Source organism: Rhinolophus hipposideros (assembly GCF_964194185.1).
Source record: "Rhinolophus hipposideros genome assembly, chromosome: 12".
Lineage (NCBI taxonomy): Eukaryota > Metazoa > Chordata > Mammalia > Chiroptera > Rhinolophidae > Rhinolophus > Rhinolophus hipposideros.
In genome coordinates this window covers 48,528,291-48,555,310 of record NC_138058.1, presented here as the reverse complement: position 1 = coordinate 48,555,310, position 27,020 = coordinate 48,528,291, and the positions used below count along the sequence as shown (strand labels likewise).

Below are 27,020 nucleotides of genomic sequence, written 5' to 3'. Positions count from 1 at the left end.
ATAATCTAGTGACAACATCTAAGTATGACTTTGGTATAAAATGGCTAAATATTCTTTCATAAATATCCTTTCATCTGGTAAGACTTAAACCACGCCGTTTGTGTAGGGTTTGGGGAGAGGAGAAGAGAAATATGGGTTGCAATACCAACTACTTCTATTATCATTTTTATGTGGAAATCTCGTTTGGACATCTGAATGTTAGGACAAGTGTCACCTAGTAACAGCAATGTATTCAAATAAAATGAACTCTAATAAAATGCTAAACAATACACACTCTATTCATTCTAAAATGCTTTTCTCAGTTATTTCAATAAAGAGATAATAGAAACCCAAAATGGAAAAGGGAGGACATACGCAAGCCTCCATGAAGCTCTATGATAAGGTGATTAATAGAATCAAAAATAAATCAGAGAACTGAGAAATACACTAGAAAACATATCCAAATACAATTCTTGCTTGTATCAAGCTCCATTACACAGTTTAAATTCAGCCAAATTTTTTAAGTATTTGTTAAACAGTTCTTGCATGTGACATATGTTTCCAGGATACTTCTGACATTGATATGAGAGATTATAAAACATTTAGAAATGAAAATGTTGCTCTCCAACAAAAAACAACACTAACTTCCAAGCTTCTTCTGAATTCACAAGATGGGAAAACATTTGGAAAATACATCTTTTTCATTTTAAAATGTTCAAATAATATACTTTAAAACATGTAATCGTTCAAGGCAACAAGAGACAAGTCTAAATAAAATAAGATCCTAAAATTTACTCTAAGAGTCATTAATTTTCCTTTGCAGTCTCAATCCTATTTACTCCATAATAAGTAAATTGTTTTATCCCTTCAGCTGGGAAGGAGAATTTTTACCCTACCAAGATAATAACAGAACCATTGCAGTGCTCGCCGAACAAGAAATACATGAATATGAAGTAGCATCAACCCTTTCTATCGAGCAAAGTGTATACAAGACTTGGTCTGCAGTGCATTAATTTAGGAACTCAGCAGAGAGGCTCCTACTGTATCTAGCTGATTTAAACTTAAGCTCATGATAACACTGCACAAAGCTATGGTAGATAAAAGTGATAGGTAACGCCAATAGAACAATTCCACTGACAACACAAACTCCTCCAAGAATTCTTCCAGGCATTGTGATAGGATACATATCTCCATAGCCAACTGTAGTCATAGAGATAATCACCCACCAGCAGGCAGCAGGGATGCTGGCGAAGTCCTTGTTGGATGTTTCCAGGTCCAACCCATGTTCAAGAAGCTGAGAAAGTGCACTAAAGATTGCCATGGCAACACAAATGAAGACAAGTAACATAACCATCTCTCGGTAACATCGTTTGAGAGTCAAACCAAGTGTCTGAAGACCAATGAAGTGACGGGCAAGCTTAATCACCCAAAAAATCCTCATCATTCTAAGCACCCTCAAGGTGACTCCAGCCCTCTGGAGTTGAGAGTTCTCGCCTGTAAATACTGTCATTAACACGGAGATGTAATACGGCGTGATTGCCAATAAATCAATGATGTTCAGGGGTCTCTTGACAAACTCACACTTGTTTTTGGAGATGATGAACCTCACGATGCACTCTGCAGTGAACCAACCTATGCAGATAGCTTCAATTATCCTGTCAAGAGAACAAAAGAAGAATTGATCATTTCATTTTTAAGCATTTTAATAGCTCTTAGAGTTCTTCAGATAGTACTACACTGACATATTAATGCAGTTACTTATTCCAGAAAACATAAAGAACAGATAGCATTACCAACATCACCGGGACGCAACGGAACAACAAATATTACAGTTCAAATGAAAACTGAACTTGATCAAGTCCTTCTTTACATAATGTATGTACTACCATTAACATTGTTTTTGCTTGTCACTAATACTTTTTTCAAAAATCTATTATCTTTTTTGGTGGTTTGAAATTAATTTGCATTCAGGTAGCCAGAATATGAAATGTTACTTACTCTGTGAGGACAGTGGTTCTCAACTGGGATGTCAGTTACGAGATAGGTCAGAGGACTTAGTCCCCAGACAGTGGACATACCCAAGTTTTCAATGATGTATTTCTTGGTAAGTAAGAGTGAACTCAAGATCATTACCTACAGTGTTAGTTATTCTGCCTTCTTTTCCTATAGGTTTTGTGTGGGATCCACTGATGCTGAGCCAGCTTTTGGAGCTTTGCAGAAGTGCCAGTGTCTTCATCAGCAGAATGCCACCAACCCCATGTGTGTCACGGTGGAAGAAAGGCTGAGGACTCCTACACTGGAGCAAAACAATCACCACCATTTTCCCAAAGACCCAACTACTTTGTGTTCCATAGCTATTTGTATGCAACATACAGTTTAAAAATATATGGCCACGTTTTAGCTAGAGTGGTATTTACCAACCTTTCCACATCACGACACACATTGCAAATAACAATTACAAAGCATACTGGTGTCATGGGGTTAAATTCTGGAGGTAGAAGCCACCAGTCTGGGGGCTCTGGCTATCCTGGCCCTTGCCCACACTCCCCAAGGCAGAGAAGATGAAATCTCAGCACGCCAGTCAGAAAGCCTTGACCCAGAGTGAGAGGTAATTCTGAGGTAATTTTTAATTAAATTACATTTTAAAATTGAAATCAAAAGTTGTAATTATTACAGCATCATTCATTTTTCTCCATATAATTCTTTCCCATCACTGAGCGTCGCCCAAACATCAGAAGTACAAAGGAGAAAGAAGAAATTGGAGTAAGTGAAATGGGAAGGCCCGTGGGGCAACATTTTGAAGAGAATTACTCTAAGTGCATTACACAGAATACAAGTTGTACTCGATGTTACCCGGGGAAATGAATACATAAAATTAACCATGCTCCCCTACTATAGGGTTGCAGGGCTATAAAGATTAATTATATTTATTATTTGAATAGGTAGTACATTCATATGGTTCAAATTTCAAAGGTAAAAAAGGGGGGATATAAAGAAAATTCTCACTCACCCCCTTCCTCAGCCTCCCAGTTTCCCAGTCTTCACTGCAGTTACCAATCCTCAGGGCACTGGTTATGAGGGTGGCTGCCCACCAAGAAATTGGGAACCTAAGTATATATTCGTTTCCAATGGCTGTTATAAAGAATTACCACAAACTTGGTGGCTCAAACCAACAGAAAATTGTTTTCTCCAAGTTCCAGAGGCCAGAGTGCAAAATCAGTACCAACGGGCCAATATCAAGTGTTCGGAGGGCCGCACGCCCTTAGAAGGTTCTAGAACAGCAGCCACTCCTTGCCTTGTCCAGATTCTGGTGGTGGATGGCATTCCCTGGCTTATAGCCATGTCATTCCGATCTCTGCCTCCATGGTCCCACTGCCTCCTCCTCTTCTGTCACTGTGTCAAATCTCCCTCTGCTTCCTTCTTACGAAGAAATGTGACAGCATTTAGGGCCCACTGGGATAATCCAGGATAATCCCTTCATCTCAAAACCCTTAATTTAATTAAGCGCATGTGTGCCATACCTTTTGCCGTGTATGATAACATCCACTGGTTCCAGAGATTAGGACCTGATGTCTTTGCAGGGAAAGGGTGAGTATTTTTCAGCCTACTACACAGTAACCACATAAAGTCAGCAGATGAAGTCACGGCTTCCCCCACTATTTCTCTACTGTGTTATCTGCTGCTCTGCTCATGGACCCCATGACCCTGGGCTGGCAGCAGCTTCCCTGTCCCCACCAGACTATCAGTAAAAGCTGCTGCGTGATAGCCTCTATGAACCTGGAGGCTTAGAAAACCGTGAGGGTAATGAAGCTTGGTAGATCTACAGAATAAGAAGCTGTATTTTTTTCAATATACAGTTTAAACATATCTATTAGCATGTATCACTCCTCTCTGGTAATGCTCATCAAATATTCCATATGTTCTTCCATATTTCCATCCCCTTTGCAGTCAGACAGGGTCATATGACCAGTTCTGACAGATGAACGGTGACCAAAATGACTGTCACTTCTGGGCAGAAGCACAGAAGAGTGAGGGCTAATTCTCTTCCCTGCTATGGCAACCTGGAAAGTATGTGTCCTAAATGTCTACAAGATGTCCCTGATAGCCCAAGTCTCTCAGTGTCTGTGTAGAGAACAGACGTTCCCTACCCAGACTCTGACCGGACATGATATGTGAGTAACAAATAAATCTGTGTTGTATGAAGCCACTGAGATTTCTAAGTGGGTTGCTATCCTAGGTAATAAACCAATAATTATAGTAAGCAGTAAGATACACACTCAAAAGGGATTGCAGGAGCATACAGCAGTAATAGTAATAGTTTTCTTAGATTGGCTGTGGTTAACGTGTACCAGTTTTCCAGCGAAAGCACTACGTCTCTTCTCTAGCCAGACGCTGCACCTGACGCCAAAGGTCTGCTGCTGCTCCCGCTCTGAAGGAGGACCCTCACCTGTCAGGTGGCAGAGCTGCATGGATCTCCTAAGGGCTCTCCAGCAATAAAATCCTAAGATTTTATTAAATTAAGAAGAGTAAAAATTTTAATTGTGCCAAAAATACTGGAACAGTTTCTGTTTATTTCCACCAGCAGCCAAAGTTGTCCAGATTAAAAAGGAGAAAATCCAAATGGTGCAGAATTATCCCTCAGCAGGGGAATTTCAAAGAGGTAAGCTCCTCTGTAATGAGGCCCTCTGGACTCTTCCTGCCCACCCCCCAAGTCAGATACAGTTTATCCAGAATTCTGCACTAAAGGGATGAATCAGTGCGAAACCCCAGACATGCCTCTCATACTTAGGATTATGCCAAAGCAGTCTCCAACAGCAAAAACCACTAAGCCTGCCAAAATTCCCCGTGTTTCCAAATGGCACTCTTGCCAAAACCACCAACAACTGCTGGAAAACTGAGCACTGTTTTAACCGAACGTTATAGCCAACAATTGGGTACTCATGAAGATTATTTCCATGAAAAACAAATAGGGAAAAAGAACTAAAGAAGATACTGAGGGACAACATATTTTTCTGAAGCCCATTCTGATTTCTTTTGAGGCCCAAATATATAGAAGTTTGTGAATTCATGGCTCATAAAAATATGTACCACTTATTGAGGCCTTTTATTTGGTCACTGTGTTAAGCACGTCACGGACATCATTCAATCCTTTTCAAGAATTCTATAAAGTGTGTACTTTCCCTACTATCTCCATTTTACAGATGACAAAACTGAGGCTGCAAAGTTAAACACCTCTGCCAAGGTCACACAACTAAGAAATTACAGTGGCACATGTAATGAAATTTGGATCTACATGTAATGAAATTTGGATCTATTTGATTTTGAAGCTCTAAGGAACATTTGAAAATGCTAATGATTTTTATGATAATGTTCACTGTTAATGTTAAATGATAGATAGATAGATAGATAGATAGATAGATAGATAGATAGATAGACAGATAGATAGATAGATAGATTTAGATCTCTATCTAGATAGATCAATCGATCAATCTTTTGGTCTCCATGGTTTACGTGTTAGAGTAGCATTTTTCAAACTGTCAGTTCTTAACCCATTAATGGATCAAAAGTGACATTTTTTTCAGAAATTAAATAGAAAATATCAGAGTACAGTGAAGCATAGTTTCATGAAACTTTTTCAGTTACATATAATTGTATACTAAGTTACAATGTAAAATGTATTCCTTTCTCTAGGTACTGGAGGACCTCAACAATGATATCAGTCATTCAAATTACTCTGGCTGACCCCTCATGACAGAAGGCACATGACTTAGTGGTTTAAAAACAGCCTCAAAAGGGGAGTAAATGCTTTTAGTGCTGACCAGATTCTACCTCCACACCCTCCCACCCCACCAAAAAGACTAGGACAGGACATAAGAGGCCATTGCCTATACAGTGTGAGGTAAGGATCAGTCTCCCTCTGGTGCTAGTTTCTCATCTTGTTCCATCAACATTTTATTATATAAAATTTCAAACATCAAGCAAATTAATTCATATTTTAAATACACATTCTTATCACCTGTTCACCTCTCTCTCCATCTGTGAACCTAATTTTTTTGATGCATTTTAAAGTAAGTTGCAGACATCAGTGTACTTTCCTCTAAAAACTTCAGAGTATATTAAAATTAACTAGAGTTGAATATCAGTTCCATTTTTTTTCTTTTGATGTAAACCTCACATGTAATGAAATGGACAAATCTTAAGTGTACGTTCTCTGAGTTTTGACAAATGCATAACCTCTAAAATCCAAACTCCAATCAAGATATTGAGCATTCATATCACTCCAGAGAGTTCCCTTCCTTATTCATCTTCGTATCCCCTGCCCTCACTTCCCAAACCCATCAGACACTTAGCAAGTGATCAACAGATGTTTGTTTAGTTCAATATAAGTGATTTTGCTAGAACTCAAAGACTGGGATGGCCACTCCACAACCACAAGAAACCTTTTGGTTCTTTTGGGACCTTTATGAGACAAATGAAGACTACCATCAAAAATGGTGCAGAATTCAGTTATACCACATACAAGAATGAACTCAAAATGGATTAAAGACCTAAATGTAAGCCTTGAAACTACAAAACTCCTAGAAGAAAATATAAGGAAAATGCTTCATGACATTGGATTTGGCAATGATTTCTTGGACATGGCCCCAAAAGCACAGACAACAAAATGGACAAATGGGACTACATCAAACTTAAAAACTTTTTTTGCATCAAAGGACACAATCAACAGAGTTGAAACAGCAACCTACAGAGTGGGGGGAGCTATATGCAAATCTCATATCTGGTGAAGGGTTAATATGCAGGCTATATGAAGAACTCCTACACTCAACAACAAAAAATCAAATGACCAGAGGACTTGACAGGCATTTCTCAAAGATGTTATACACACAGCCAACAAGCAAATGAAAAGATGTCCAACATCATCAATCACCTGAGAAATGTAAATCAAACACACAAAAGAACAAAAAACTGAAAATAACAAATGTTGGTGAGAATGTGGTGAAATTGGACCCTTTGTGCACTGCTGATGGGATTACAAATAACACGGTGCAGCCACTATAAAAAACAGTATGGAAGTTTCCTAAAAGAGTAAAAACAGAAGGACCATATGATCCAGCAATCCCACTTCTGGGTATATACTCAAAAGAACTGAAAGCAGGGTCTTGAAGAGAGATTTGCACAAAACCATGTTCACGGCAGCTTTATTCACAACAGCCACAAGATGGGAGCAACCCAAATGTCCATCAGAAGATGAATGAAAAAACAAAATGTGTTATGTACATAGAATGGAATATTATTCTGCCTTACGAAGGAAACAAATCTGTCACGTGCTACGAGATGAATGAACCTTGAGGACTTTATGTTAAGTGAAAGAAGCCAGTCACATACACACACAAAACATACTTCATGATTCAATTTACATAAGGTGTCTAACGTAGTCAAATTCATAGACATAGAAAGTAGAACAGAGGTTACCAGGGACAGTGGAACTTTGGATGAGCTATTTAGTCTCTCTTCCTGAATTTTCCTCACTTGGTTAAATGGTGATAATAATAGAACCTACCTCTCAAGTTGTCGTAAGAATTAAATGAAATAATATGACATGGTAGCTGCTAAATAAAATTTGGCTATAATTATCATTATAAACCATCTCTGGGCTCACAGCCCTCCCTTCAACACTCAAAAGGTGGTCAGTTCAGTGCCTTCCTGAATACAAAGAGCATGAAGGCCCCATCTTTTCGTTCTTTTTTCTCTCAAGAATTCTGCCTATATTCTCATCCACTGCTGGTTGCAGCATACATTGGCAAAACCACTTAAACGGGAAATTGGCAGGACCTATCAAGGTTAACACTGCCATCCACTCTAGAAAGTTACCCTCCACCCACACCCGCACATGTACACAAGAACGTGTACAATGAGGTCCGCTGTTTGTAATACCCAAGGACAAAAAAAAAATATGTAAACATCTATCTATAGGAGATTTATTATATAAATTGTATTTGCCAAAGTTATTAGGTTGAATCACATGCAATCGATACTGGCAATTTTATGACTCTACCTTCTACTACACAGGCATAAAAAGGGATGAGGTGAGTTACGTGCTTTAATGTGGAACATTCTTCAAGACGTACAGGTGCAGAACAGTACATATATTATGCTATAATTGTGTGCCTGTGTGTGGTGTGCATGCACACATGTGTGCCAGGACACTCAAGAAACTGTTAACACCAGTTGTGGCCTCTATGGAGGGAGCCTGGGAGCCTGATGCAGGATGGAAAAATCACTTACTTTATTCCCTTTTGTACTGTTAAATGCTTTGCCATGTCACATATTATTTTTCCAATTTAAAACATATTTTAAGAAAAAGTAAAAAGCATTCCCAACTAGAAGAGTAATCGCCACGATGGAGTTGTGAACAGCTTGAATCAACCAGCACAACTCCAGGAGTATAACCACAGGGAAAGTTACACCCTTCAACCCCAAGCTTTCAGACTTAAACGCACAAGGCATTTCCAAACACATTTCTAATAGGCACGTACAGTGTAATAATACACGGTGTGATAAAAATTCTCAACAAACTGCATACCAATGTCTACCACATTACCTACAGTCTCTTTCATGTTCTTGCAAGAGTTTTCTCCACAATTAAGTTAAATGGAGGGAGAAAAGCAAAAAAGAAAAAGAAAAAAAGGAGTATTTAACTTGATTTTTTTCTTCTGCACTTTAATTACCTCACCGAAACATAAATACACACCATTCATATCTTTTTATCTTCCAATCCAGATTAATAATGAAAATAAAAATACACATTAAGCACTTAATCAAGTACCACGCATCTTTCTACAAATGTACATAATTCAATTCTCACAACTGTTGCAATAGGTTTTGTTACTTTTCCCACTTTTACATGAGGAAAATGAAGCAAATAGAAGTGGCCTGTTCATGCCACACAGTTAATAAATGGCAAATTAATAATATGTACTCATTGATTATGTAATACATTGAATCCTGGCTGGGATTTATGTATCTCCTTGTAGCTGTAATCAACATATATATACTTGTTATTTTAAGTTTTGCCCCTATTTGGATGGCCATTTCCTTAGAATACATAGCAGAACAAGAATACTGAGGAATAGGAAATACCACTCTTCTACCATTGGGGATTGGCTCCAGAGGACTGGACTCCCCCTCAGAGTTTTTAAGGGGCTGCCATTACTCTGCAGGGTGTCTTCTCCCTATAACCACCTCCACTGGGCTGCCCTTGCTTTTTTTCACCTTCCCCATAGCAGACAGAAACATGCAGCTTTCTCCCTTGTCTGAGTAAACTGGGACTCTATTTCCTAATTGCATAGCAGTTTCTCCTGTTATTCCTCTGGCCTCTGTTTTGGCAACAAAGGCACCAGATTCATATACTTTCTTTACTGATAAACAGAGAGCAGTGACCCTTTACAAAGAAAGAACCAAGTTCTTGACTTACACATCGAAGGACCACAACATTTGCTCTGCTAAGACAGGGGAGCTACTCATTGCATATCAATCTCCAAAAAAGATCAGAGTGTGTTTCCCTGAAAACTCACAAGCAATTACTACAAACAATCCTTACCTTCTTTGATTCCTTCTGGCATATTCCATTTTCACCCCATACACATGAATTAAGTGCATTTCGGGTAGAAATACACTTAATACTAAAGTACAGGAATACCTCACAGATATTTCGGGTATCTGCCCTGCTAATGTGACTGAGTAGAGATGAGTAGAGATGGATTCTAAAACCTAAAAAAGAAGTGGTTATGATGTTTTGTCAATGTGGCAGTATTTTTTTTTAACTGCTGAGATGGAGAATTAAGACCATTCAACATACCAAAGAAGACAGAATGGTATCACAAACCTGCAAGTCCCCAGGTCCATCAAGCATCAGCCTACAGCCAATTCCACTTCCCTGTTCAAGTATTATTTTGAAATCTCAGGGATGTGGGCATGTATTCCAGAACGCTTTCTCATCCTTCCTGCCCAATGGGTCAACCAAGTGTTCACAAACGGAGGCAAGAAATGTCCCTGGCTTCAGTCTGGGTCTCATGAGACTGGTCAGTTCTAGCCAATACTAGAGTAAGGATGTGATGACAATCTACTAATTTGGATGTGGACCTAAGCTCACAGAGAACATTAATTCATTCATCAAGCAATGAGGACCTACTGCATGCCAGGCTCTACAGAGCAACCAGGAGATCTAGACAGATGAATGAAAAATAGAACTTAACTATAGTTATGGAAGATGTTATCTTTGGGGGAAGCTGGAAGAAGGGTACACTGGAACTCACTATATTCTTTATGCAACTTTTTATGAGTACAGTTATTTCAAAATAAAAAATTTACAACTTAGCTTTTAAAAGTTCACAACTTAGTGAAAGATATCCCCTCTTCTACCACATCCCTATCCACATAAACTCAAATGTAAAATGTAGACAGTGACAAATGTTGTAATCAACGTACATTAAATTCAGAAGAAGATAAGTTTTCCTTCATCGGGGGATGATGGAAAGCTTCTTTGAGAAAGCGGCAATTTAATTATCATGGAAAGACCAGCAAAAGCAAAGGCAGGAAAGTGCTGGGGAAATTTGGAGAAGTGAAAGCAATTACATTTAAAAAGTAAAAAAAGGGGGCCAGCCCGGTGGCTCAGGCGGTTGGAGCTCCATGCTCCTAACTCCTGAAGGCTGCCGGTTCGATTCCCACAACGTTGCTGGCTCAACTCCACAAGTCCCGCAAGGGATGGTGGGCTCCGCCCCCTGCAACTAAGATTGAACACAGCACCTTGAGCTGAGCTGCCTCGCGGATGGCTCAGTTGGTTGGAGCGCATCCTCTCTACCACAAGGTTGCCAGTTTGACTCCCGCAAGGGATGGTGGGCTGCGCCCCCTGCAACAAGCAATGGCAACTGGACCTGGAGCTGAGCTGCGCACAACTAAGGCTGAAAGGAAAACAACTTGAAGATGAACAGCACCCTCCACAACTAAGATTGAAAGGACAACAACTTGACTTAGAAAAAAGTCCTGGAAGTACACACTGTTCCCCAATAAAGTCCTGTTCCCCTTCCCCAATAAACTCTTTAAAAATATACATATATATATATGTGTGTGTGTATATATATATATATATATATATATATATGATTATAAAAAGTCAGAAAAAAAAAAAGGAAAACCTACGGGAGGTAGCAGGTGATAAAGATGGAAAGGTAAATTGGAGCCTGAAGTTTGATGCTAATCATGGGTACCATTTATTGAAATGACTGCTATGAGGCTGGCACTTTAAATATATATACCATGTCCCATTTATAGGTACACACGTACCCAGAAAAGACGCCAAGTTATCAAACTGTTCAGTGGTTATCCCAGAAGAAAGAGGGAGACTGGCAGGTAGAGGATTATAGACGTAGGAATCCTTTTTTTTTTTTTACTATAAGCATCTGTGGTTGATTTTTTTTTCCACAATTAGAAGGTAGTCAAGTATTTACTATGTGATTTTTTAAAATAACTTTTAAGTATATAGTATTACTACTTTTCAGGTCCCACAAGTTTATCATTACTGTTGTATTATCCCTATTTTATAGACGAGGAAACAAGCTCCAGGCTCAGTCAGTGGTCTAGGTGGGGTCCTGGGTCTGCCGCTGAGCTCCCGCATGGCTCAGTTGGTTGGAGGACGTCCTCTCAGCCACAAGGTTGCCAGTTCAACTCCCGCAAGGGATGGTGGGCTGTGCCCCCTGCAACTAGAAATGGCAACTGGACCCGGAGCTGAGCTGCGCCCTCCACAACTAAGATTGAAAGGACAACAACTTGACTTGGAAAAAAAGGCGTGGCAGTACACACTGTTCCCCAATAAAATCCTGTTCCCCTTCCCCAACAAAATCTTTAAAAAAAAACACACAAAAAACTAGAATCTAACTATTCCACAGCAGAGTAGAGCAGGGATGTGGGAATCAAATGCCAGGCGTCACCACTTACCCACTTACATGAGTTTGGACCTACCAAAAAATCTATTACATATAAATGACGTATTTTTATGAAAAATAAGCATATTTTCCACAAAAAAAAAAGAGCGAGCAAACTGACATTCTTTCACCTTTCTGCAAATTTCATGAATGTCTGGTAGGACAGCTGAATTATTCTTTTTCCACATAAAATGTGTTGTGTTATTGTTTTAAAGTACATGAAGAGAATTTAGCCTCACAAAATAGGTAAGGGAAGAGTACTCTAATACGTTTTTTCTGATAAATGTGGATGTACTTCTTTGATATTACACCAAAACTCAAAAAGTGGTAGTTTCTTGAAGGTGAGCTGCAATGTGGAAACCGAAATCGTATCACTGAACTTTTGGTAGTTGGTTACATTAAAACCCACTGGTCCCTCTGACACTTAGAGTGGATCTTTTTGCCCACCCATAGTTTTGTAACATCAGGCATTATTCAGTTAGGATGTACCGGTGCAGATCTTCTAATGTTAACACATTTCATTGTATGATATTTTACAAATCACATTTATTAATATCACCACCAGTCTCATCAGAAAAGTTGGTAAGTATTGGGAAGCTGGCAAGCATGCACTGGCAGATTCAAGTTTTCTGAATGTCTAACTGTTACTTGAAAGCTCTAATTTTATCACTGGCAACAAATACTGTCCGTGTTTTCCTTGAAGTGACAGACTCACCTAATTCATTTATGAGACAATGTCTGCTATGTCAAGTCTGAATAACCACAGTTTATCATTCTTCTTTCAAATAAAAATGGTGTTTCGTGAAAAAAGCCACTAGTTCAGCTTGCAACTCATCCAATTGCACCAGTGCTTTCCCTCCAGGCAGCCAGTAAAGTTTCAGGGTGCAGCAGAGCGCTTTCTGCAATTACCCATTTCACTACATAGAATATTTTAAAATATATACTTAAGGATCAAGGTGTGATAAAAATTCATAATTCTGACTGCTTTGTCAAGGGCATTCTCAGGTGAACCTTTTTGTTTTAACTGTGAGTATGTGTTGGTGGAGAATACAACTCCTATAACACAGTATGGTGCTACTGCCACTTCCACCATGTTCTTGTGCCTGACATTCGGAGAATGCAATGTAGACTTAAAATGAGGCTACCCCAAAAGCCGTTCCATGACACCCCAGGCTGCTCTAGCTTTGTCCCACACCTGTGCTCTCTTCTGCAGTGGCACCATCTTACCTCCTTCATCATCAATGATTCTGGCTCTTCCTCTCAGTGCACAGGAAGCTTCTGGACCAGGGCTAGGGCTGTCTTGGTTATGCCTCAAGGCCGACTGAGTTACTCCGTATATTTATAAATATGACTCACTTCCTTTGTTGGAATGTACTTCCCATTTTATTTCTTATAAAACTTTTAATACGTTACAAAACTGCAGCCCCTGACTTTACAGGACCTATATTGTGAATACCAGTTTTGATCATCCATCCTTTCCCCAGCCACCTCCCACATTTACTAATTCAGAGTAAACTGGTAAATCTAAATCTAATCTGAAATCAATACAGACAGTCCCTAACTTGTTTTCCCACACCAACCATAAATACCAATAAAAGCCCCCACTCTACCAGAACGCCTATGATTGAATAATAAGCTCTGGTGAGGGAAAGTTCTTTGGGTAAACAGAACAATCTATGAGTCAGGGTGGGCCTCACTGAGATCCAAGGGCAGCATTTGGTATCAGGTGCCTTGTCCAGAAGACAAGAATCAGCAATCGTATCCTCCATCTCCAATTCTCCAAACATATCCTTACTTTACAAATAGGGAAACTCAGGCTTAGAGAAGGAATGTGCCTGAAGAAGCACAGCTGGGCAGGCCCAGGCCCTGTGACAGGCTACTGTAGACCAGGGGTTGGCAAACTTATTCTGTAAAGGGCCGAACAGTCAATGTTTTAAGCTTCGCAGGCCATATAGTCTCTGTTGCTACTATAGAGGGGGCCATAAAAAATGTATACACATTTTAAAAAAGGAAAAAACTGTATTAAAATTGTAATACTCAGAAACAACCAAAATGTCCTTCGATAGATGAATGGATAAAGAAGTAGTGGTATATATACACAATGGAATACTATTCGGCGGTAAGAAAAGATGATATAGAAACATTTGTGACAACATGGATGGATCTTGAGAGTATAATGCTAAGCGAAATAAGTCAGACAGAAAAAGCAGAGAACCCTATGATTTCACTGATATGTGGTATATAAACCAAAAACAACAAAAGAACAAGACAAACAAATGAGGAACAAAAACTCATAGACACAGACAATAGTTTAGTGGTTACCGGAGGGTAAGGGGGGGTGGGCGGTGGGTGATCAGGGTAAGGGGGATCAAATATATGGTGATGGAAGGAGAACTGACTCTGGGTGGTGAACACACAATGGCATTTATAGATGATGTAATACAGAATTGTACACCTGAAATCCATGTAATTTTACTAACAATTGTCACCCCAATAAATTAAAAAAAAATTGTAATACTCAATATATACCGATAACAAAAGATGAATACAAGTCATGTGTATACATTTTTTTGGCACTCCCGGTGTTCAACTCAGCTGAAGAGCTGCCACAGACAATATGTAAATGAATGAGCCTGGCTATGCTCCAATAAAACTCTATTGTGGACACTAAAATTTGAATGTCAGATAATTTTCATGAGTCATAAAACAGTATTCTTCTTTTGGTTATTTTTCACCACTTAAAAATGTAAAAACCATTCATAGCTCAGGAGCTGCACAAAAACATGGAATGGGTCTGAGTTGTCTGCAGTTTCCCCCCCTTCTCCAGACCACCACCAGTCCTGCCACAGAGTGGGGGACAAGGAGAGACTCTTTCCACAGAATGATGTCATAGGCAAACTTGGAAAATGAAAAAAGAAACCCTGTCATCACAACCTAAACCAACATGGCCTGGACCTAGGACTGAGGCAGCCCCTGAGAGCTTCGAGGTGAAATGGTGGTCCCACCTGACCTCACTGGCTCCACCCTATCCCCCTAGAGCCTCCGCTCTGCAGTGGGGCCAGAGTGATCTTTTAAAATTAAGTCAAATTATGTCTTCTGCTTAAAACCCACATGCAAATACAAAGTCCTTACCATTTTCTCTTTTCAAAAAGACAACTATCAAAAATAAATCCTTTTAGGTGGTGCGTCTGCAAGGCGGTACAAGATCGACATTCCCCCACCTTCACCAATTCCCTACTGCTCTGCTTCTTGCTGTTCCTCCAGCAGACCAAGGGCACACTCACCTCAAGGGGTTGCACTTACTGTGCTCTACGCTTGGAACTCTCTCACCCAGATATCTTTCTGCTTACTTCCTGCATCCTTCCCGGTCCTTGCTCAGATGTCCATCATCTTATCAGAGAGGGCTTTCCTGACCATGGCTCATTCTTACTCGGTAAAACCCTTATCCTGCTTTATTTCTTCATAGCACTTATCACCATGTGTTATACATTTATGTATCAGAATGGATGGTTCTTAAGGGCAGGGACTCTGTTTTGTACTGCCATATCCCCAGCACCTAGAACAGTTCCAGCTACTTAGTAGTTTTTCAATACATGTTTGTTGAATATAATGGATAAATGACTGGGGAGCCATAACCAAACCGATTTCTTGAAATATATAACCTGCTCATAGGTTGAAGACAATTTATAAATACACAGTCTCCTATCAAAAATGAAAATGCTGCTGTAGTTGTATGGTTATTTCACATGTATAATTCATCTAAATCATATATTGAGTGTCTACCCATGTGCAAGGTGTTCAGATACATGTTGTGAAGCACAGAATTTCTGTTCTCAAAGCACTTCTACACTCAAAGGAAGTTACGACATGCTTACAAGCAATCTCAAGAAAAGATAAAGTGAAAAGAGGTCTAAGACAGGGAACAATAAAGAGCTAAAACAGTTTAGCTTCCTGTTGAAGGCTTGGTCTTCATTCTCTCATTTCACCTTCTGTGTAATACCCTATTTAGATGCGCGTACAGGCCCAAAGTAGGGCAGTGAATTAACTGCCCAGGGTGGTTTCCTGAGTCCTTTCCACCATAGCCTTTTCCTTTTGACATTTTTTTGCCTGAGAAAGTCTAAGGACTGCCTCAATTACATACTTCCCTCTGCCAGTACAGGCAAAAGCTGAGGAGTCATTGCTATTTGCAGGCTAAGAAAATCATGTAAAATATACGTATCTATTTCAAACACTCCAACAGAACCCATCAGTTCGCAAATGGATTAATTCAAACACAAATGCTTTGTCTGATTCATTTGCTTGGCCAAAACGCCTGGATCCCTTTCTTAACCACTGATGAACTCCAGTTTTCTAACACATTTTATACTCCTTCAAACATACCACCAAACCATAATGCTTAAAACAGTTGGATGGTCATGGTTGTACAACTCCGTGAATACACAAAAAGTCACTGAATTGTGCGCTTTAAAAGGTGAGTTCTATGATATGTGAATCATACCTCAATAAAGCTGTTACAGTTTTTGAAAAGAGGTTAATTCCAAATATTTGTTATTAAAATATTAGTAATACTAGTATTCTAGTCATTATTTTTGCATTATTATAATGGCTATTTTAATAGAGTACTGCCGAATTTCGTTCATATTTTAGACAGAAATTTGGCAATATCAGACAGAAATAGCAAAAAACAATTTTTAAACACAATCCTTTGACCCAGCTATTTCCACTTTGGAATTTATCCAACATATAAACTCAAAACAATTTGCAAAGACATATGATAAAGATTGTGCTCTGCACCCCTGCTTGCATTTTTCAAAAACTAGGGCTGGCTCAGTGGCTCAGGACATTATAGTCCATGCTCCTAACTCCGAAGGCTGCCGGTTCAATTCTCACATGGGCCAGTGGGCTCTCAACCACAAGGTTGCCGGTTCAACTCCTCCAGTCCCACAAAGGATGGTGGGCAGCGGCCCCTGCAATGAAGATTGAACACGGCACCTTGAGCTGAGCTGCCGCTGAGCTCCCGCATGGCTCAGTTGGTTGGAGGACATGCTCTCAGCCACAAGGTTGCCAGTTCGACTCCCGCAAGGGATGGTGGGCTGTGCCCCCTGCAACTAGAAATGGCAACTGGACCTGGAGCTGAGCTGCGTCCTCCACAACTAAGACTGAAAGGACAACAACTTGAAGCTGAACGGCACCCTCCACAACTAAGATTGAAAGGACAACTTGACTTGGAAAAAAAGTCCTGGAAGTACACACTGCTCCCCAATAAAATCCTGTGTCCCTTCCCCAACAAAATCTTTAAAAAAAAACAAAAAACAACTAGAGTCTAACTATTCCACAGCAGAGTAGAGCAGGGACGTGGGAATCAAATGCCCGGTGTCACCACTTACCCACTTACATTCACCACTTACCCACTTACATGAGTTTGGACCTACTATTTAACCTAATATCTAATATCTAAATCTCAATCACAAAATGGGGATAATAACAGTACTGCCTCACAGGATTGTTAGGAGACTTAGGTGACAAAATATCTGTATAAATTTAACAAGTGACAACCATATATTAAGTAATCATTAATTATTGACTATTACATCTATTAATATTATCAACTGAACAGATACTTGTTGAACGAACTGAGGCCTATCCATACAATGGAATACTACACAGATTTTTAAAATAAGGATAATTTATACACACTGATATAGAAAGAGTGCCAAGATGTTAACTGAAAAAAGCTAATTGCTAAACAAGACTATAGAATGATCTCACTTATAAATTGTTTAAATCTACACAATGTGTATATGTAATTATCTATGCATATATGTGTGTGTGTGTTTATGTTTAGACCTAAGCATAGAATATTTCTGGAAGAATACTCAAAAACTGGGTAATAGGATTGAAGAGAAAGGGGCATGTTTACTCTTCACTTCATAACACTTAAAACTATACTTTTTTCCAATGAGCAAAGTTTTCATTTAAAAATATATTTTTAAAAAATGTTAAAGATGACTTTCTTCAAGGGAGGGGGAAAAAACACTTGGTTAAAGAAAAGGTATTGACAAAAGAAAGTTTCCACTGGATTCTAAAATTGGCAGCAGGTAGAAAAACCCTATGCACATACTAAAAGAAACAGTCCACTATGAAAGACCAGAATTTAACTGAGGTTCTGGATTATGTTCTGTCCTATCAGAGATCTATTAATTACTGGCTTCTGAAAATATCCACCTTATCTGCTCAGTAAAATCACTGAGACTTCCATCTTCACCTTCAAAGATTTGCCTTTTATTTTTAAAGTACTTAAAAACCTATTGGATTTATATAATACTGACCCAAAAGGCAATAGAAATAATACAATTGATTTTTAAGTTTCCATCACCTGGTGTTTCATTGCGATTATTTCATTTTTTTAAACTTGGGCTTAAAATAACACTTCAAGAAATTTAAACATCTTTCCATCTCCTCGAACTCTCACCACCACAACACAAAGCAATACAAATTAAAGATCAAAGTTCCAATATGAAACAACTGTTAGAAATAATTTCTAAAGAACAGATTAAAACTGCAGCACGACTTTGCACGCAAACGAGATGTATAACTCAAAAGAGAAAACTGCTGCTGAGACTGACTGAGGGCACAGAAATTCAGAGGTAAAAGGGACCAAAAAGTCAAAGGGACAACTATTTCATTCCTCACCCTTTTTCTCCAAGTTTTGACTAGCAAAGAACATCTTTTTATGAAACAGCCAGCAATGGTTAGTAATTTTAAAGATGACTACATCGGTATGTTAAAAATACCAAAAGAACACTAATCCCCTTGGCAGTGTTGGAACGATACTCAGATGTTACTGGAAGGCAAACTGCCGGAAAAATCTTTAGTTTGTCTAATCAATCAGATATAACATTAAGAACATCATATCATCATTCTAAGGTTAGTTACCAGAATTGTTCATTACGAAAGGTTGTGAATGAATGTCTTCGCCAAAGATGTTTAACAGAAGGGGCAGTCCTCTCAATGAGATGGTTTGGGTTGTACAGAAAGGAAAATGGTACATGATCCCTCTTCCACTGACCCTCAGAGATCCCTCTTTCAGAGCCTTCTCCTCACAATACCCCCATATGGGGAGCAGACCCTGCAGCAAAAAAACTGGATTCCCAGCTCACTACATGTGGGCCAAGGCAGTGAAAACAAGAGGGATCCAAATGTCTGTGGGCCCTAGCACCACTTCACTCAATAAATAGTGCGTCACACACTGGCCTAGTACTGGCAGATGAATCATCATTAGTAACATAAAAAAAATCCACATTTTTACCCAAACCCAATCACTTCTCACCATCTCCATGGCTACTCCCCTAGATGAAGCCCCACATTCTCATCTGCCAGGTCTTGACACCTCTACTATGGCCCCGTCAGCCCATTCTTTACCCAACAGTCAGTGGTGTTTTTAAAACACATCCAGTATATTTCTTCTGCTTTAAAACCTTCCAAAGGCTTCACTGTCACACTTGGAATAAAAGCCAAACTCATTCCCAGGGCACGCAGGCCCTGCCTCCCTCGAACCTCAGCTGCTCATCTCTCACTTTTGGACTAAATGCTAGCCCACATGGGACTTTCTTCTGTTCGGTTGATAAGCCACGCTCTGCCACCTCAGCGCCTCTGCATCAACCATTCCCTCTGTCCAGAACCTTCTTCCCTCCCTCTTCCAAGATTGGGTCTGTCTCATCATTCAGGTCTCAACTTACACATCACCTTCTCACATCCTATACAAAGGAACACCCCTGCTGCACTCTATACCCTGTTTGATTTTCTTGAACTATTTGAAATTCTTATGTATTTGCTGACGTTATCGTCTGTCCCCTGCTCCTACTACCACCATTAGTTCACCAGCTCCATGAGAACAGAAACCGTCTTAATGTACCTCTGTATCTATAGAGACTGGCAGTCACAAGAATCAAAAAATGGTTGATACACGGTCAGAATTCACAGTTAGTTTTTAATCATTATGTATTTTTTTCTCAATAAAGAGATATTAAAAGTACACTATGTTCTAGGTAATTGTGGTTTTCTTTCAGGCGGCGTCCTAAATTAGAGTACAAAATATTTTAATCCATTTCATAAACAAAGGGCTAATTTCTTAATATTTTTAAATCTTCAAACTGAAAGTCATTGACAAATTGAGCAAAAGGTATAAATTGCTCACCGAAGAGAAAGATAAATGACTCCTAAATATATGTAAAGATGCACAATTTTCCTCAAATAAGGCAATAATAAATTAAAGCTACTAGATATCATTTTTTACCTTTCAGCATGGTAAAGATCAAAAGTACAATTAACACTTTATGAATAATTCACAGATTACGAATCAGCATGCTCTCTCACACATTGTTGGTGGGAGTATAAACTGTTATAATCTTTTTGGAGAGTAATTTGGAATTATCTATGAAAATTAAAAGTGCGTGTGCCCTTTGACTTAACTTTCAGGAATTTATCCTATGGATGTACTTTCATAATAGCAAAATAATGCATACTAAGCATATTCTACAGACAAGAAACAATGTAAATGTTCAGAAATTAGGGGGCATCCATAGAATGGAATATTCTATGGATGCCCCGTAATTTCTGGGAGCTCTTACAGACTCATACGGAACAATCTCCATGACATGTTGGTTAGTTAAGAAAACAAGTTTCAGGATAGCGTTATCACACTGTTTTTTGTAAATATATATGATATGCTTGTACATGTACAAAAAGTCTCTGAAATGACACAGAAAACTATAACTTTGGTTACATCTACGGAAAAAAACTGAATGGTTGGGGAATGTTGGGGCTTGCTTTTGTAGCTTTTGAACTTTAAACTATTACCTACAGGATATTTACCCATCTAAAACAAATTAACTTAAAAGATCATATTCACACAAAATGTTTTCAAATTATTGATTTGGAAAACCTCTCAAGAGTTCTTCCAAAGTTCAGATTGTGTGCCATTCCAAAATTTCAGAAGTTAATAAAAATAAATTATATTCTTTTGTTTTTGTTTTTCGTTTTGTTTTTAATTAAAGTTTATTGGGGTGACAATTGATTTGGAAAACCTCTCAAGATTTCTTCCAAAGTTCAGATTGTGTGCCACTCTAAAATTTCAGAAGTTAATAAAAAGAAATTATACTTTTGTTTTTGTTTTTTGTTTTGTTTTTCAAGTTTATTGGGGTGACAATTGTTAGTAAAGTTACATAAATTTCAGATGTAAGAAATTATATTCTTATCTTTATTCCTTTTACACAGTAAGTAGGTGATAAATGATTGTTCCTTGATTTAATGGACTTTTTTCTTATTCTAGCACAGGATCCCATCCCCAACTAAGAGTTCCACCACCTTAAGTCCACAGTCTTACCCCACACAGCTCTTCAATCTCTGCAAAAGAAGATATATTCCTGAAGGTTGTATTCTGAAATGTAATATAAACAGTAGATATTTATTTTGCCAGATTAATAATTTTTTTTCTAAAAGCTATCATAATAAATAGTATAAGAATTTAGCTGCCTTCTAGGGCTTTTCAAGTCATCTAATTTAGAAGCTAGGACATGTTCATATGAAAAAATAACTACCATGCTAGGAAGGATATTATAGATGCCAAATAAGTAGCACAAGTAAGCAATCCCTCAAGAAATTCAGGAAGAAAATCACATTTACTAGGGTAATCAGAAAAGGCTTCAAAAGAGAAATAGAATCTGAGTTGGGCTTGATGGATGATCCAGTTTCCATAGGCAAGGGAATGCACACTAAGGGACATCTAGGTAGTTTGCGAACAAGTCAGCAGGCCAGCCTGGAAAAATGGAGCTTGCAGGTGGTAGAAGTGCTCTTAGCTCCTGGAAGTCTACTTACTCAGTCCCTGAGCCTGTATCTTTCCAATGCCCTGGATTGTTTTGATTCTTTCTAACATTTCCCCAAGTTGTCATTACTTCTCCATTCTCACCACCTCAAAGCAATCCAAACTCTCATTTCCTCCCTGTGGAAAGATCTCCAAACTCATCCTCTTGTTTCCAATCCCCCCACCTCCGATTCACAATATACCACTCACGACATTCCTTTATATGTATAACCCACTCACCTCAAACCCACCAACAGCCAACCATTCCTTGCAAAATAAAACGATTCTCCCACTCATTCCAGGTGTACTAATATCTGCTCTCTGTCCATCTCTCACTCTGTCACTGGACTCACATCCCCTAAACATAATATACAAATTTCAAGCCTGTGCCTATGCTGTTTCTTTTGCCTGGAAAATTCTCCTTATTTTGTTCCCAGATGGGGCACACATGGTTGTATATGTTGCAAACACTGTAGTTCATATAAATGATAGCCCCTCCTTGTGTTGAGCAGTGTACAACCCCTGCAAGCTTCCATAGATGGCTTGTTTCCATCCTCCCCCACGTTGAAGGCCTTCCCAGAACAATACAACTCAATTGTTGATCAATTGTGTCCGATTCCTCCATCACCAACTTGACTCCTTTTCTTTACAAATAAAAGTTACAATAAAATAGTTGGAACACCAACAGTGCCTTGAACACAGCAGATATTCAAAAGATGTTTGCAAATCGCAACGGACTAAATCAAGAAAGGCAGATCGTGGCAGAAAGAATCTTAAAAGCTAAATATGGTCAAATGTTCAGAATGATGTTTCAGAAAGACTAATTTCAGAAACTATAAGCAAGCAGAAGCTGCGAGTTTATACTCATAGTGCCAGCTTAGGGGCCCTCTGGTTCCAGGAGGTCTGTGGGAGGCTCCCTCTGTAATGGACATCACTGTCATCAATCTTGTCATCCTTCAGTTTATTTGTTTGGGACTGCAGATTCTCATATACCTACCCTCAGAGTGAGGCTTAAAACTGGGCCATTAAGCCAAGAAAAAGACTCTTTTGCCTGAAATATCTGTGTATCTAGGAAACAGCTCTGACTTGAATAACTATATACATACATAAACTACACATACACAATTAAGCATTATTCTTACCTTCTTCCTTCACTTCTTTTACATCTGTCTTTTCCCCTTTTCATTTCTTTCTCTCTCTCCCTAAAATTATTATTCATGTCTCTCATTTCCTTCCAAATGTTTTATATTAATGATCTCCAGACTGCCCCCCCTTCTCCCCAAATTCCCTCCATCCCCCAAAAATTATTATTCAGGTTTATTGTTTTTGCTTATATACTGATTTAGCCAAGTCCCCGCAGTATTTGCACTAACAACTCAATTCTCCTGTTTCCTTTGCTAATGTATGAGTATTTTGAACCTACACTAATCTTAGCATGCTACAATTACTAGTGAATCACTTCAAGGCCAATCATTCATGGCTCATTTTCCTATGCCCCTCTAAAAGAATCAAGGGCACTTGTATATTTAGGTGTATAAATTAATTTCATTGTATTGTTGGAGTACCAAATAAGTAATTCTTATCTGTAAATTGAAAACTCAGAACCTAATACACTAAAGAAAATGAGTTTCCTAATGAATTTCCTTTCAAAGCATGTATTTTGGATTTCATGCCAAGATGGCATACCAGTAATGGACTCTGTGGTACTAGACAATTTCATTTACTTAGATTTATTTAAAAATCTTTAGTCTCCAAAGGAAGACTATTATGTGGAAGTAATCCACAGCAATATCAAGTCACCTAGCACCATCAGAAACTTGCACATGCTTATCAGGAAAAGATTACCAGGCACAACCTAATTTAAAAAAATGAATGAAGGGGGAATCTTAAAACAGCATCAAAAGTAAAACAAAATATGCAATTTTGCGTATGTGCCCAAATAGGCTGTCTGCCTCGAAAGTCCCACTTTCCTCTGCTTATTCCTCTCACCAAACATGCAAAATAAACTCACTAGTACTAAAAACAGAAGTATATCATCACTATTAAAAGGTAAGAATGATCTAAGGAAAGATTTAAATATTTTCTATTCAGCCTAGTAAAGTGAAAAAAATATTAACTACTCAAATACTGTTTCTGGATTTAGGGCAGTTTCGATTTTTCTCCTCTCCCACAGTAACAGTTTTTTTCCTCCACATACTGAAGATCCCTATGAATGTCACACTGTGACTCTTTGGTGCCAAACGGTGGAGAGAGGTGTTTGGTTAACTCCATACTTTACAGGAAAGGAGGACGGAAAAGGGCACAGACATCCGTTATTTAGAGTTTATCGTTAAATCAATCTCTTTTATAATATAAGAATTCATTAAAGTACCTGTTATGTAAAGTGCATAGATTGTATAGCAGTGTATACGCAGCAGACCCCATTCACGATAACAAGGCTTCATCTTTTCAACCACCACCAAAAAAATTGGCAAATAATTCAAATCATTGAGCTCTTAGGTCGATTTTAAATTGTTGAATACGAACAATAAAAAGTTTACAGAAATCTAATTAACCAGTTGCTAATTGCTCAAAAGAAATCTACCACGATGGGAAGGAGGCTCGTCTACATCTGCCCCTCCCCATGCGAGGCGATTCGCCCACAAGAAAGGCGTCTACTGTATGGACCAGAGCTACTTTGTGCCTGGGAAACAAGGGTGGGGAGTGAGGGCCAACCCGTCCCCTTGGCTGGCCGCTCCTGGGGCCTCGCTGGGCTGGAAACCCAGAGTGGCTGGGCCGCCCAGAGGCATGCTGACATAGACGGGACCGACGGACGGTACGGACAGACGCGACAGGACGGACGCGACGGGCAAAGAAGCAGCGCGTCCTACCCGGAGGGTTCCCTCCCAGGGCCGTCCGAGTACCTGCTCCGGTCATCCAGGCTGCGGTTGTCGGCTGCGGCGGCGCGCCAGTCAGGCAGCGTGCTAGCGCACAGCACCACCATGGACACGATCACGAACACCACCGACACGCCGGCCAGGACCTGCGCGGCCAGGGAGGACGTGGGCTCCTCGAACGTCCGCCGCATGCGCTCCAGCCAGCGCTTGGAAGGGGCCGCGTCGGCACTGCCGGGTCGCGCGTCGTCGCGGCCCTGCGCGCCCGGCTCGTCCGCAGAGTAGAAGGTGTAGGTGTCAGACATGCGGTCGTCGAGGCGCCGCTGGCAGCAGTACTCGAGGTGCGCGCCCTCCAGGCCCCAGTAGATCATCTCGTTGTAGAAGGAGAGCTCGCACATCCGCGGCGCGAAGCGCAGCTTGCCGTGGCCGCGCACGTAGAGCAGGATGAAGCCGAAGGCCTCCGAGTGCCGGTCGAAGAAGTACTCGTTGCGCTCGCGGTCGTAGTCGTCGCACACCTCGAGCACGTCGCGCTCCGAGCGGCAGCCGTGCAGCCGGCTCACGCGGCGCAGTGGGAAGTCCTTCAGCAGCTCCCGGGACAGCGAGTACCGGGCGCCTCCCACGTTCAGCACCACCGAGGCCGCCCCACTGCGCCCGAAGGTCATGGCTGGCCGCCCCGAGGCCGCGTAGACCGAGGGCGCCGCCGCCGCCCCCCGGCCGCCGCGCGCGATCTGCCTGACGTTGGCCGACCCGGGAGCGCGCCGTCGGGGCCCGCGGGCTGTCTGGCCGGCTCTGCCTCGGGCTCCGCTCCTGCCCTTCGCTGGCGCGGGGATCCCTCGGTTCTAGCTCCCCCCGCAGCCCGGCGTCACTCCGAGAGACGATTCCTCCGCGCCGCGGTACCTGCAGGTGGCCGGGGATCCCCTCCGGCGCCAGCTCCGCGCCCCACTGGCTAAGAATGAAGCTCTCCGCACCGCTGCCTCTGGCGCCCGGGGGATGCCCCCAACGCGGCCTGGGTGCCCTTTGCAAGGCGGGGGCGCTGACCCCCCTGAGGGGCGCGGGCGCCGAGAGGAGAGGCCGGTGCGGGATGGCTCCCAGTGTCCGGCGCTCCCTCCAGCCGCAGCTCTGGCAACCGCCCCGCCGCCGTCCAGAGGCGACAGGCAAAGTGAGCGGGTTCGGAGGCGACGAGGAGCGGGCTAGGAGAGGCAGGGGCGGGGCCTCCTCGGCTCCTGGCGCCGCTCGGCTCACCTCCCTCCGTGCGCCGCCCTCCTCTTCCCACTCGCGCCCGCACCTCCCGGGTTTGCTCCGGCTGGGATTCCCCGGCGCCTCGCCCTGGACCTCGGGCTCCCCGCCTCGTGACTCCGTCCTCCCCTTCCGCTCTCCCCCTCCACTCCCGCCTGCAGTGGCTGGGAGGGGTCCAGGGGGCGGGGAGGCGAGGAGGGGGAGCCCCTGGGTGGAGGTGGGAGCCCAGCCCCGCGGCCCGGGTGCCTGCTCCCGCGTCCCGCCCGGGCCATCGGGAAGACTTGGACAGCCCCCAAGGGCCCTTTAAACAGCCCCCAAAGGGAGGTAACAGGATGGTAAGGAGGGGTGAAGACTGGGGTGCGGGATTTGAGGGGCGGGGACAGACAGCGTTTGGAGAGCTTTTTCCAGAAACTATCCAGAACCCAGCTCGATTTCTGAGACCGCCCAAAGGATTTCTCAGAGAAGGCACCCCAGCAACTGCTTTTCTTGCCGACTTTGCTCTCCCTCTCCTGGCTCGGAGATCACGTACCGCGTGCTCCGAAGGCGGCCACACACCCCATCACCCAGCCTCGGTGCCATTCTCCCGCGGAGGGGATCAGCCCCAGCCCCCCGCTTTCTGGGACAGCGGTCCTAAGAGGGCGCCTACGTGTAGAGTGCCTGGACCCCATCTTGATGCTTCCCGTAGAGTGAGGTGAAAGTCTGAGGAGAATCGCCTTGCCCCTGGCAAGTGCAGAGCTGCTCATTGCCTACATCTTCATCCTCCTTTTCATAAAGTCTTCATTTCCCCCGCCCACCACCAAGCCAGCTGCAGCACCGGCCACCAGACCTTTAAGAGCGCCTTAAGACTCCGCAGAGCGAACTGCCCTGCACTCTGCTCTGGTCAATGCCCTGGCAATGGGTTCCACTTGGCAGGGATTATTTTAAACTGCTACCTACCACCAATTCACACGACACCCGACACCGGCAGCCCTGCCCGAGCAGTGCCAGCCAAAGGCGAAACAGGTGAGTCGTAAAGCAAACTATGTTAAATGCAAAACAAATACTGGAAGAAAAATTGAGGGTGGAGCAGGGTGGGATGCGGTCATCTGA

The 27,020-nt window shown here is 41.4% G+C and overlaps 1 protein-coding gene across 2 annotated transcripts; it reads right to left on the bottom strand.

Annotated features, from left to right (window-relative positions):
* On the bottom strand, nucleotides 1-26,049 carry KCNG3 (potassium voltage-gated channel modifier subfamily G member 3). 2 transcript variants are annotated; one of them, XM_081068814.1, is made up of 2 exons: nucleotides 24,726-26,049; nucleotides 1-1,634 (listed from the first exon to the last, which is right to left on the bottom strand). In XM_081068814.1, exons 1-2 carry the CDS (start codon nucleotides 25,355-25,357, stop codon nucleotides 989-991), a joined length of 1,278 nt encoding a protein of 425 aa, XP_080924940.1. In that variant the 5' UTR covers nucleotides 25,358-26,049; the 3' UTR covers nucleotides 1-988. The 2 variants fall into 2 exon arrangements, with proteins under 2 accessions (XP_080924940.1, XP_080924939.1); XM_081068813.1 differs by having other exon boundaries at nucleotides 7-1,634; nucleotides 24,693-25,978.
* Nucleotides 26,050-27,020: the final 971 nt, after the last annotated feature.

Coding starts and splice junctions, on each gene's coding strand:
- KCNG3 (XM_081068813.1), bottom strand. CDS start 25,357: ATGACCTTCGGGCGCAGTGGGGCGGCCTCGGTGGTGCTGAACGTGGGA. Junction 1,635..24,692: donor CCTGGGAGGGAACCCTCCGG/GTAGGACGCGCT, acceptor TTCTCTTGACAG/GATAATTGAAGCTATCTGCA.